This window comes from Ovis canadensis, chromosome 15 (assembly GCF_042477335.2).
Source record: "Ovis canadensis isolate MfBH-ARS-UI-01 breed Bighorn chromosome 15, ARS-UI_OviCan_v2, whole genome shotgun sequence".
Lineage (NCBI taxonomy): Eukaryota > Metazoa > Chordata > Mammalia > Artiodactyla > Bovidae > Ovis > Ovis canadensis.
Genome location: NC_091259.1, coordinates 53,514,287 through 53,527,594, shown reverse-complemented (window position 1 = coordinate 53,527,594; position 13,308 = coordinate 53,514,287). Strand labels below are relative to the sequence as shown.

General features: G+C 38.3%; 1 protein-coding gene across 1 annotated transcript in view; it reads left to right on the top strand.

Annotated features, from left to right (window-relative positions):
- NLRP14 (NLR family pyrin domain containing 14) overlaps positions 1-13,308 on the top strand; it is a 35,418-nt gene that overhangs the window by 5,224 nt on the left and 16,886 nt on the right. Inside the window, exons 3-5 of the mRNA XM_069554175.1 lie at positions 284-1,880; positions 4,216-4,380; positions 6,976-7,143. Coding sequence (XP_069410276.1) covers positions 284-1,880; positions 4,216-4,380; positions 6,976-7,143 — 1,930 coding nt within the window. The remainder of the gene's footprint in view (positions 1-283; positions 1,881-4,215; positions 4,381-6,975; positions 7,144-13,308) is intronic.

Genomic DNA, 13,308 nt, shown 5'->3' with positions numbered 1-13,308 from the left:
AGTACAAAGAAGAAAAAATACTTCTGGAATGAATCTAATTTTTATTTTCCATCATAGATTTCTGCATTGTCAATTCTTTTTTCCCCACAATTTATAATGTGCATTTTAAACCCACAGGAATATTTTTATTTTATTTACATTCTTTTCTCATCTAAACCAGCTGTGCTTTGATTTCAGCCTGTATCACTCCTAGTCTAGTCCAATATTAACATTGCAAATCATAGAATTAATTTTGATCATGTGTATCTTTTTTTTTTTTCAATCTCCCTTCTAACTGACTTAGGTGATGGAGCAGAATACAGAATTCAAATAAGGGAAAAATTTCACATCATGTTAGATAAGAACCATTTGCTTGGGAAATCTGAAAATTTCTGTCATGAAATTGCTCAGGGAGGCCGAGAACTGTTGGAACGTTTGTTTGAAGAAGATGTTGGAACCAGAGAGCAGCCACAGACGGTGGTCCTTCAAGGGGCTGCTGGAATAGGCAAAACAACGTTGGTGAGAATGATGATGTTAGATTGGGCACAGGGCAACCTCTACCAGCAGAAATTTACCTATGTCTTTTATCTCAATGCAAGAGAAATTAACCAGTTGAGAGAGAGAAGCTTTGTTCAGTTGCTGTCAAAGGACTGGCCCAGCACAGAAGGTCCCATTGAAAGGATTATGTCCCAGCCAAGTCGTCTCCTTTTTATTATTGATAGTTTTGATGAACTGAACTTTGCCTTTGAGGAGCCTGAGTTTGTGCTGTGCACAGACTGGACCCAAGTGCATCCTGTGTCCTTCCTCATGAGTAGTTTGCTGAGAAAAGTGATGCTCCCTGAGTCGTCCTTGTTGGTGACGACAAAACTCACAGCTTGGGGGAAACTAAAGCCTTTGTTGAAGAATCAGCATTCTCTACAGTTACTAGGTATGTCTGAGGATGCAAGACAGGAATATATTTACCAGTTTTTTGAAGACCAGAGTTGGGCCTTGCAAGTATTCAGTTCCCTAAGAAACAATGTGATGCTTTTTAACATGTGCCAAGTCCCTGCAGTATGCTGGATCGTTTGTAATTGTCTGGAGCAGCAAATGGAAAAGGGTGGTGATATCACGCTGACTTGCAAGACAACCACTTCTCTGTTTGCCTGCTGTATCTCCAGCTTGTTGACACAAGTAGATAGAAGCTTTCCTGGTCTACCCAGCCAAACCCAACTGAGGAGCCTGTGCCACTTGGCTGCCAAAGGAGTATGGACTATGACATATGTATTTTACAAGGAAAATCTCAGAAGACATGGGTTAGTGAAATCTGATGTTTCAATTTTCCTAGACACAAATATTCTTCAAAAGGACACAGTGTATGAAAACTGCTATGTGTTCACCCACCTACACATTCAGGAGTTTTTTGCAGCAATGTTCTATGTGTTGCAAGACAGTTGGGACACCAGGGATGATTCCCTTCAGTCTTTTGAAAATTTGGAGCTGGTGCTTGAAAGCAGCAGTTATAAAGACCCCCACTTGCTACAGATGAAATGCTTTTTGTTTGGCCTTTTGAATGAAGATAGAATGAAACAACTGGAGGAAACTTTTAACTGTACAATGTCATTGGAGGTGAAATGGATGATACTTCAGTGGATGGAAATGCTGGGAAACAGTGAACAGCTTCCATCACACCTGGTTTTTCTAGAGTTGTTTGCCCATTTGTATGAGACTCAAGATGAAGTATTTGTAAGCCAGGCAATGAGATATTTCCAAAAGGTTGTCATTAATATTTGTGAGGAAATCCATTTGCTTTTGTCTTCATTCTGCCTGAAGCACTGCCAGTGTTTACGGACCATGAAGCTGATGGTAACTGAGGTATTTGAGAAGAAGATGTTAAACTCAAGCTTCCCACCTGAAACTTGGTAAGTGGGTTAGGTCAGTTCCCTGGAAGTGCCCTGCAAGAGAGTGAAGGACGTAGGTGTTGTCAGAGGGAGGGGAGGAGTTGTTTAACTGAGGTCCCAGAGCCAGGATAACCTTTCAGAATTGTCCCACTTTGAGACAAGGAGGTCAGGCACTGAAACCCCCTATTGACTAGTCACAGCTACTGGTGAGGAATAGTCAAAAATGTGCCTGCAGTTGCTGTCTTGGCCTGAGGGCAATCCCCAGAGAAGCAACTGGGTGAGAGCTTCCAGCAACTAGGGAATGAGTGTTTCAGTTCTCAAGGAGGGAGGCAGCACAGTGCTAACTTCCATCCACTATATTATTTTTAAAAAAATAGAGACCAGGAATTTCTTGCTGACCTCAGAGTACATACCTCATTTGTCTTGGCTGTTTCACTTTACTGACCTCATTCACCTTCCCCATTACCTTGATATAGTTTGGCCTTTGCATGAAAGATTTAGCCCTTTAACACCATAAATAGTGAGATAAGAAATAGTAGGTGCTGAAGGAATGTTTTGAAAGACTAAATGCACCTTCAGCATTTTATGCATATTATTTTACCCTCTCTCCTTTCTCAAGTTACTTTTTCTAACTCTCTTGAACTATGGTATCAGTGCCAGATTTAATTGATTAAGGGCTTGGAGCCTCCCTGGTGGCTCAGAGGGTAAAGCATCTGCTTGCATTGCAGGAGACCTGGGTTCGATCCCTGGGTCAGGAAGATCCCCTGGAGAAGGAAATGGCAACCCACTCCAGTATTCTTGCCTGGAAAATCCCATGGACAGAGAATCCTGGTAGGCTACAGTCCATGGGGTTGCAAAGAGTCGGACACAACTGAGCGACTTCACTTCACTTCATGTGGCACACAGCTATATAATCACAGAATATTTAACATGTTATCCAAGCTAATGCTGGTCAAAACCATATCTCAATTTATTTTTAAGATTATAAAACTGAGATTCAGAGAAGTTCACCCAGAAAGTTACAGTTATCAATTATTGATTCAAGCACAGATCAAATAATAGCTAACATTTGCTTAACACATACCCAATATCCCTCTAAGGACCAGCTCATTTAGTCTCCAACAATCCTACATAGATGCTGTTATTTCCATTTACTTATAAAAGACTGAGGTACCAAGAAGGAACATAACTTGATTGAGGTTACACATCTGATTATAGGTATTTGGTTTTCCAACTTTACCCAAGTTTTCTCGTTGCCGTTACATACAAATGTATTCCTCTTATAAGAACATGCATTTCATTTCTCTTGGAACTGTGGGAGTAGGAATTGTAGGCTGGGATGCTATGACCTTTCCTGTCCTTTGGGAGTTGTGAGTAATCACCTGCAGTCGGTTTTCTTAATTCTGACTTCATAGTTCTACTTATAGAAGACATGATTGAACCCAGAACATTAGAATGTATTTTATGCCTAATAATAAGTATTAGGAAGGAATTCTGGCAACTGTATTGCTAGTCTTTGTGCTACTTTCCCCTCATCTGTGTTATAGTGTTATCTGATTCTAGAGTTACCATTGTTGTGAAAATAAGAGACCGAGAATCGCGTTTTTTTTTTTTAAAGAGACATTATAGGTGACCTCAGCCTATTTTATGACATAACTACATTGTAAGCCTCACTAGAGCGGGATCTCTTGTTCACCATTTTATACATAGTATGCAGTAAGCACCTGAATGTCTGAATGAATGATTTACCACCTCAATCTCAAATTTAAGTTTTCTCAAATTTAAGACCCTGAGTGATGTAGAGAACCACCCCCTCTGCAATGTCATTCATCCCAATTTAAGCAAGGCATGGGGGAACCAATATTTATTGAGTAGTGAAATGGATCACTATATTGCCATTTCAAACTATGCAGTTTTTACATAAGAATTACTTTGAATAAAGGCATCTGAGTTCCCAAAATTGCTTATTTGCCTAAAAGCAGAGCCTTCCAAAAGATCTCAGCTTTTTAAATTAGCTGTCATAAATCCCCTCCCCAGAGTAACTCTAATCTTGTCTTTGTGAAGGCAGCAGTTGACACCACACTCAGACATTATTATCACCATCATATCTTCAGGCTCTCCTCCAAGGGGCCCATTTACTTACCAAAAAGCCATCTGTTTTCCTATAAGTGCGCTTTCTCCCTCTGCCTTTCCGCTAGTAATTGATGTATATAGACGCCAAATTCCAACCACTTCTTTGAGTTACTCATAACTGAGTAACAAAGGACACTTGTTTTCACTCAGTACCATCTTCTGAGAGTTGCCTGAGCTGAAACTGATTTGTTGGTCTTTTCTTTTTCTAATCATTTAGGCAAAGGGCTGACAGTCGCATTTTTCATTGGTGGCAAGACCTCTGTTCTGTGCTTCATACAAATGAACACTTGAGAGAAGTGATCTTGTGCCACAGCAACCTTGATGAATTCGCAATGAAGATTCTTAATCAAGAACTAAGGCACCCAAACTGTAAACTACAAAAACTACTGTAAGTCTGGCATGAGAAAATGGAGTTATTCTACTCTTTCTTTATCCCACCTCCCACTCCTACTCATTAGGGAGAATTAGTAGTAAACAGAAATTAAAATCTACTGCATAAAATACTCTTAAGAACACCAACTATGGGAACGTCTGGAGTTGTGGGAGCATAAGTAACTTTTTCTGGGGAAAAACTGCACAGAGTGTAGAAGTGGTTGACCTGGTTTTTGAGGCTTGATTAGGAATTTTCTAGATAAAGAGGAACATAGAACTAAGGCATTCTACTCAGGTCAACAAAGCGTTTTCAAAGATAAGTTCTGTGTTTTCCCCACTCAATACAATGCACAGATGTTAAGTGTTTAGTTCATTAGGTTTTGACAGTTACATACACCTTTGTAACAAATACCCAAAACAAGATAGAGAATAATTCCCTCACCTCGTAAAGTTTCCATGTAGTCTTTATTTACGTCTCTCACTCTGTCCTGTCCTAAAGGCAACCACCTTCTGACCTCTGTGACTGTACATTAGCTTTGTCTGTTCTTGGATCTCATTTAGATTGATTCCTGTGTTCATCTTATTTTGCTCAACAAAAGGTTTTTTGAAATTCTTGTTATTGCATGTTTCAATCATTCATTTCTTTTATTAATGATTAGCATCCCCTTGTAATGATATACTCCAACTTGCTTACTCATTTTCTTGTTAATGGATCTCTAGATTATTTCCAGTTTATGGCTGTTATGAATAAGGCTTCTATGAATATTTTGTACCAACCTTTTTTATGACATGTTCTTATCTCTTGGGCTAATACCTAGGGATGGAATTGTTAGCTCATAGATGTATATTTAACTTTTTAAAAAATTCCCAACCAGTTCTTCAAAGTGCTTTTACCATTTTATAATCGTGCCTGCATCGTATATACATTCCAGCTACTCCTTATCCTTGCCAACATTTGCTGTTTCCTTTTCAAAATTTTTATATCTTCATTTTATTTTAGATACCCTACCACTTTTTAACATTTGCTTGTTCACATCTCTCTCTTGTCTGTCGGCTCCACCAGGAGCTGGAACCGATCCTATTTTTCTCTGTATTCAATGCCCATCAATGTGCCCAATGCCTGATTGGTGCTCAGTACTATGTAGTGAATGCTGAACAAATAATTGAGACTTGTTGTTTCCATTAGCACTGGAGATGAATTTCTTTTTTCGGGAAACAGGCTTCCCTTTAAATATTTCCCTTAGAATCTCAAGTAAGTAGATGAAGTCTGGTCTTGCATATATTTATAAATGTTGACATTTGCCCATATGTGATGATGAAGTAGTTAAGTCCTTTTCACTTACCTGCCTTCATCTCACCCACGGTGACCCTTCACTGGATGCCACCAACTCAGATCTCAACAACAGCTGATACTAGGGCTTCCCAGTTGGCGCCAGTGGTAAAGAACCTGCCTACCAATGCAGGAAATATGAGACATGGGTTTGATCCCTGGGTCGGGAAGATCCCGTAGAGGAGGGCATGGCAACCCATTCCAGTATTCTTGCCTGGAGAATCCCATGGACAGAGGAGCCTGCTGGGCTACAGTCCAAGGGGGTAGCAAAGAGTTAGACACAATGGAGGCGATGCAGCATGCAGTGTCTTCTCTGGGGTTAAATGGCTCCCTCTTTTAGAATGTGAGAGTCTTTTATGGGGGATAACACCATGCAGACGGCTCTCAGTCTTTCTTACCTTAGTGTCACCTTACTTACTCAAATCCCTTTTCCCTGACAAGGGGATTGTACTTTCAACTTAGGTTTAGTGAGTGCATTAGGCACCTTTACTATATGATGATACCTAGCAGTCTAAATGGGTATAAAGCTTTATTCTTTTGGTGTGCTTGGCTAGATGAGGGGTGAGGGTGAAGGGTGAGTGATCTGCAAAAGTGAAGGGAGATGATATCACAGAGGTTTCTGAACGGTTAGAAGTATGACTATACTGGGCATTTGGGGCCAGCAGTGGCACTGGAGGACCCAGTCTTAAGTCTCTGACAAAGTTAGGAGATGGAAATTTAAAAATTGGCCGATTTAACTTACTTCATATTTTGCTTTCTGCTGTCTCTCTCTCTACCTAACAAAGCCCATGAGATGACAGGAAATATTTTGAAAAAAAATGTGTTTTGCTAATTATTCATATCAAATAGTTGATATTAACTGTGAACTCACGTTGGCTTATTTAAAGGATTAATGTTGTGAATTAATGTTGTAATACAGTATTTGGAATAGCCCCAATAATATTTGGTCATCGTTCCTGAGACTGAAGAGTTAAAAAAAAAACCCCTCTTCTGCTTTCCTTATGTTACACCTTCTTTTCCTTCAAGGTTGAAAAAAAAAATTGAGAGTATTGGTTGTCAGGATACAATGGACATCTAAGTCATAACCCAGTTTTTTTCCTAGGCAGCATGCTGAATCCTGAGCATATGATCTTGACCTGGAATATAAGAAACCTAGTGTCAGATAAGAGATGGTAGATATAGTTAGATAGTGTCTAAGAGCTGGGCTTGAAAAGAAAAGGATGTTGTAATCAGGGACAGAGATGATGATGTAATCTCTCCTGTGTGTTTTTTCTTCTGAAGGTTGAGATTTACTTCTTTCCCTGACGTTTGTCAGGGTATCTCTGGTTCTTTGACCCACAATCAGAATCTGATACATCTTGACCTGAAAGGGACTGATATAGGGGATGATGGAGTGAAGTCATTATGTGAAGCCTTGAAACACCCAGACTGTAAACTACAGAATCTAAGGTAAATCATGATTTTTGTGTGTGTGTGTTTATAACTGAGACTTTTGTCTGTCCAAATAGACTCTTACAGCCTGGACTTGCTATTCTTTGGGCTAACTTAAATTTACTTTCCTGATACGAAATAGCAGGGATTAGTAGATTCAGGCGTCTTTCCTCTCAGCAGGACCTACAACTCCTCCCACCTCCCCCACTGACGAACTCCATTGTATAATTCTCTGTGTCTCCATCTTCTAAGTCTGGGGGAAAAAATGGGAGCAGACCCAGAATTTGTAAGTTTTTCATATTTAAATGCAGGCATACTCACTGTATCTTTGAACTCTCACAGAAAAGAATGCACCAACAGTGGGTGGGGTGTGCGATGCTGTGGTGGCTAAATTTTTTTAACTTCATTTTGGATAATGAATCCCCTTACCTTATAATTGCAACACAGTGACCAGGTCAGAAAGTTGAGGAAGATCAGTGCAGCAGCTGTCAAGGTACTTGCTAGCTTTCACACACTACTGACAGGCCTGACTTTCTTTACAAAAGTGAGAAGGTTAGCAGTCATACTTGGTCTCCACATTGTGTAACAGATTTCAAGAAAGATCTTATTTTCCAAGGAAAGGCACTTAAATCAACTTCTCACGAAAGAAAAACAACCAAAAAAGAAAAACAAAAAAATCATTACAGTAAGTTTTACCTTAGAAGTTTTTTAAATCCTTAGGTTCAGTTCAGGGGAGCAAGACTGAACCTTGATACATGAAGGGCCAAGGTAAGGCTGTATTTGTAGGGAGCAAATTATAATCTCTATGTGGACAAAAACAAGAGAAATCAACAGTAGGCAAAAATATCATTGGGATTTTTTTAAAGTCTCACCAGTTTTTACAGGATGAAATTCACAGGATATCTGCAAAGTTTTTGGTTAACTCTTGATCATGGGTAGAGTTCAGTTGTCAGCAGGCCAGCCTACGGTATTGGTTTTACCAACTACAAGGACATTTTAGGTCACGAAATTTCTCCTGTATCCAAGCATAAAACATATTAGCAGCAAAGGGTTGTTAAACAGAGGGAAAGATGTTTTCTTGTAGTGGGAGCCAAGAAAAATGCCTTGGCACCTGACAGGTCAGCAGGACTGATAAGATTCCTTTCATCAGTTGAGATTTGAATAAGGCATTCCACTGATGAACCTTGATGTAGGCCCAATTACTAGACTTTCAAATAGGAAACCATTTCTCCGAGTCAACTATTATAGGGCTGTTGCACCAGTGCATAGAATGTTTGGAGGCAGAAGTCATCAGAGCTTTGTATATTGTCTAACACTATATTCTGTAGGACTGGATGTTCTCTCAGCGTGGGTGGCCACTGGGGAGTAATCAGTCTCATAAACATTTCATATCATGAAATGTTCCTAGGAAAAACTCCAGTTCTGTGTTTGCTTTAGGCCTCCTGTTATGAGAGTTAGAAACAGCTTGAGTGGCCACGATTGTCTAGTTTAGGCATAGATCATGCTGAGATTAACATTTAGAGTTGCATTTTGATGTTTTACTCTCCCTGCTGAATGTAGATGATGTGGGCAGCGAAAGCATTGATAAATTAGTGGGTCTCTGCCAGTCTGTTTCACCAAATATGATCCCCAATTGCTACAGGGACTTGGCAAATTTGGAAATAGTGTTTTAAAATGATTTAAATTGTAAAGAGACTCATATCAGCCCTTGCAAATGAACATATTGGAAAGGTACACACAATCACTAATTTTCATGTGAATATTTCACTCTGATATTTATCAAAGGTTTTCCCCCACAAGAGGAGAAAGATCTTGTCTCCCTGTCTTAATAACTTCTTCCACATTGTGATAACAGGGTAGCTCTTAAAATATGTTGAACACATGGGAGCGGGGATCTTGGACATGCATTTACTGCCTAATTGTGCCCAGAATCCTGTCTTAGTTTGCCTATACTCTGCTGTTGTGGTTACAAGCAAGGTGAGGGAGCAATCATTGGTTCCACCAAACAGCCACCTGAGGAATGCTAAAATGGTATAAATGCAAAACACCCGTTAGATCCTCAAAGGTTTTGAGTTAGAGGACTAACATTCTAGAAAGGGAGCATCTAAAATGGTTGCTAGAAGAAACTGACTAGTTGCCAGTTATAAACAGAAGGTACTTGAGAATGTCAAATATCCACAGTCTTGGCTCTATTATTAAGTAGAACAGAATACTTTATAATATTAATAGGTAGAGTGCATATGGTCCAGTAGAAATGTTTGCTTTTCCAGGATTGAGGAACTTGCAGTTTATTACAGTTGTTTACAGTCCTTAAGAGCGGAAAGCATAATGAGTCATGATAAACATGCACAGACTTTGGCAAAGTGAGGGTATACACTTTGAAACTAGAAGTTCTGCCATCTGCATAGGTGATACAGCAGGCAGAGACTTGACAACTGAACTACCAATCCTCTCTTCTCTCTTACAAAAATCTTTCATTCATCAGTTTTAATAAACCTTCATATGTATATTTATACAGCTTCATAATCACCCCAAATAAGGTTTAAATGAAGTATCATTTAAACATTTAAGCCCTAACTTTTAAAAATGCAAATAATATGGGACATAAGACAATTCACTGATTTGGGGGAATTATTTGATCTATAAGGGAACTGTAAGATTTTGCTACTATAATTTGAGTAATATGAACAAGAAATGGTAACAGATTATTGTAAGAATGTAATTTATTTTCTGTCTTTGAAGTTTAACTTCTGTATACGTGTTTAGATAAGCACACATTACTAATTCTTAAAATGTTACATTACTCTGAGCCTCCAAAATCAATGAGTAGGTTTAGAAAATATATTTGACATTAAGGATAGTATAATCACTGTTACTACGAATTTAGCAAAAGTTTTATATCTCAAAGCTTAACCCAGATATCATGATGTTTATATTATTATCTGATTCTAAGATTTATAAAATTATAATTTTATAAAGATGTCATTTATTTAACTCATTTAAATTATACACACAGATTTACATTTATATTCTTTAAATATTAGCATAATCTATAAGATAACTGTAAGATATTTAAGTTCTTTTATTTAGATTTGTTAAAGAAATGGAAAACCTTATGTGATCTAAAAAACCATGTGTGCATTTTTATTTCTCACTTTCGTAAAATTAGGGAGAAGTCCCATAGACATTTTAAGTCTCAAATTTTGGACCAAATTTACTTATCCCATGATTTACCTTGCTTGTGGCTCAGACGGTAAAGTGTCTGTCTACAATGTGGGAGACCTGGGTTCAATCCCTGGGTTGGGAAGATTCCCTGGAAAAGGAAACGGCAACCCATTCCAGTACTCTTGCCTAGAAAATCCCATGCTTGGAGGAGGCTGGTGCAGGCTACTGTCCATGGGGTCGCAAAGAGTCGGACACGACTGAGCGACTTCACTTTCTTTCACTTTAGAACAGGCCCATGAAGCCTATCCCACTAATGTAAAGGCCCTTTCTCTTGTGAGCATCATTTCCCTGGCACCTGTGGTACATTCAGCCCCTATGTGGGTAACAGACAACTTCTGCAACCATTTTGCTTTGGCAACAACTCCATTCTGCTTATCTCAATTTCTAGTTCATATCAGAAAACTCATCTCACACTCAGCAACAAAAAGAAATAACCTGCAAATTAAACACGCATTTTTAGAAAAGAAAAATACACTCAGACAGCTGTTCTGAGCTCCCCAAGAGTTCATGCTCTAGGACAGCAGGTCCTTCTCACTGAGGAATGGTGGCTTTCTTGGGTGATGCCTTTTGAGTGGCAGTTTTCTTACCATAATCCTGTAGCATAGGAGAGCTTAACTCCACTGGGTCTCAACTCATGAATGAAGCTGTAGCAGCTTCCATCAGATAAAATTCTACCCTGACCACCTCTTGAACTAAGATAACTTATTCTAGGAGCATAGATTCCTTCCTCTCAGTCCCACTGCCTAAGGACTATTTTATGGACCAGTGTCCCATGACAACTCATAAGAGCCACAGACAGCAATCAATAAGAACAACAAAAGAATAAAACTTATAATGTGTCTACTGTAAAGGGGCTTTGGAAGTTTTCAGCCAAGGGCCTCATTTTAGTGGCAACATTAAGAGACTGGTTCTCCAGCAAGACCTGAAAGTAAGTGAGTGCATCTTCTCTGTTTTGCTGGTTCATTATTTAGGAGTTAAGTATGGAGTCACAAACCTCAGCTCTCACCTTCCCTTTTGGTTGAGTCACTGGTGATTGATATTACATATTAATAATAAGACAGAGCCTTTAAACTCTAGAAAATTATTTTTATTATCATAATGTGAGATGAGAGTACTGATAAATCTTTTTTCTGATTTAACAAAATTCTTTCAATATTTGTAACATTTAGGAATTCCAAAATATCAATTTGAGTATTGAAAGAAAGACATTATTACACAGGGCAATCAAAATTACAGACTTAAAAGCACTTAATGGTTGTTCTCACAAGACATAGCAACAATCAGTAAGGTTCAGGTACCCTATGAGATTCCCTTGTTATGACAAAACAATAAAACACAGCAAAAATATTCTTACAAAATATTTTCTGATCTATGATACCATCTGCTTTTCTTTGCAGATGCAAGGGAAAGAGGGATCATTTTCTTTTTATGAGGCTGATATTTCATTCATCAAGCATTAGGAGGTCCATAGCTGAAATTCTATTAATTGGCACAAAGAAAAGGGATTAAGAAACTCAAACTTATAATATGGAAAAGATAAGAGCAAAATAGATTATGAACAAAGGGACTCGAGGGCATGTACTCTTTATATCTCCAGTCAAAAGCATTTTTTAACGTTTCAGTACCACTTCTATTTCTTGATTCATAAATGAGCTACATTTTGTTTCATGTCCAGCAAATTATAGTGCCTGCTTTTAATTGGTAATTATTAGTTATTACTCTTCAGGGTTCCCCCTCATATGTATGCTTGATCAAATTCAACACGATTACAGCATTTAAAATACTCCATGTAAAGCAATACATTTAGTATACCTCTGTCATATAATTTCCAGTATGTTCATTTAATCTAGGATTACAAGGGCTAGATAGTCTACCTTTTGAACTCTTCTAAAACTTTCTATCATGGCAACACACATGATTGCAGCAATTATTTAGACTTAATTTTATAAATTTTTTAATCAGTGTATACTGCTAGTTTTTTGGTTTTGTTTTCTTAAACTCACCTTTCTCACTGTATAAAATCTTAATTTTGATTCATTGCACCATTGGCTAGTACAATTTTATTTTTTTTTTTAGTATTTATTTTTTTATTTTTATTTTTTATTATTTTTTTTAATTTTAGTTTTTTTATTTTTAAAATTTTAAAATCTTTAATTCTTACATGCATTCCCAAACATGAACCCCCCCTCCCACCTCCCTCCCCATAACATCTTTCTGGGTCATCCCCATGCACCAGCCCCAAGCATGCTGCATCCTGCGTCAGACATAGACTGGCGATTCAATTCACATGATAGTATACATGTTAGAATCTCATTCTCCCAAATCATCCCACCCTCTCCCTCTCCCTCTGAGTCCAAAAGTCCGTTATACACATCTGTGTCTCTTTCCCTGTCTTGCATACAGGGTCGTCATTGCCATCTTCCTAAATTCCATATATATGTGTTAGTATACTGTATTGGTGTTTTTCTTTCTGGCTTACTTCACTCTGTATAATCGGCTCCAGTTTCATCCATCTCATCAGAACTGATTCAAATGAATTCTTTTTAACGGCTGAGTAATACTCCATTGTGTATATGTACCACAGCTTTCTTATCCATTCATCTGCTGATGGACATCTAGGTTGTTTCCATGTCCTGGCTATTATAAACAGTGCTGCGATGAACATTGGGGTACATGTGTCTCTTTCAATTCTGGTTTCCTAAACTAATGTTTTCATGCAGGGTGTGTGAATGATACATTTGCCAACTTCCTTTATATCCTTGGATTGCCTTCATAGATGAATGACAGCATATCTGGGTCTCAGGTCTCCACTCTGTTCTGCACAGAGAACTGACTTTTTTTGACTTAGCTACCTTACTTTCTAACATCTAGGTTTCTAAAGAGAAGTCTGAGAAGAATCTGCCACTTCAGCTGCACCTTCCCAGACTTTCTCACTAGTGTTCTCAGAATTTTTTAAAA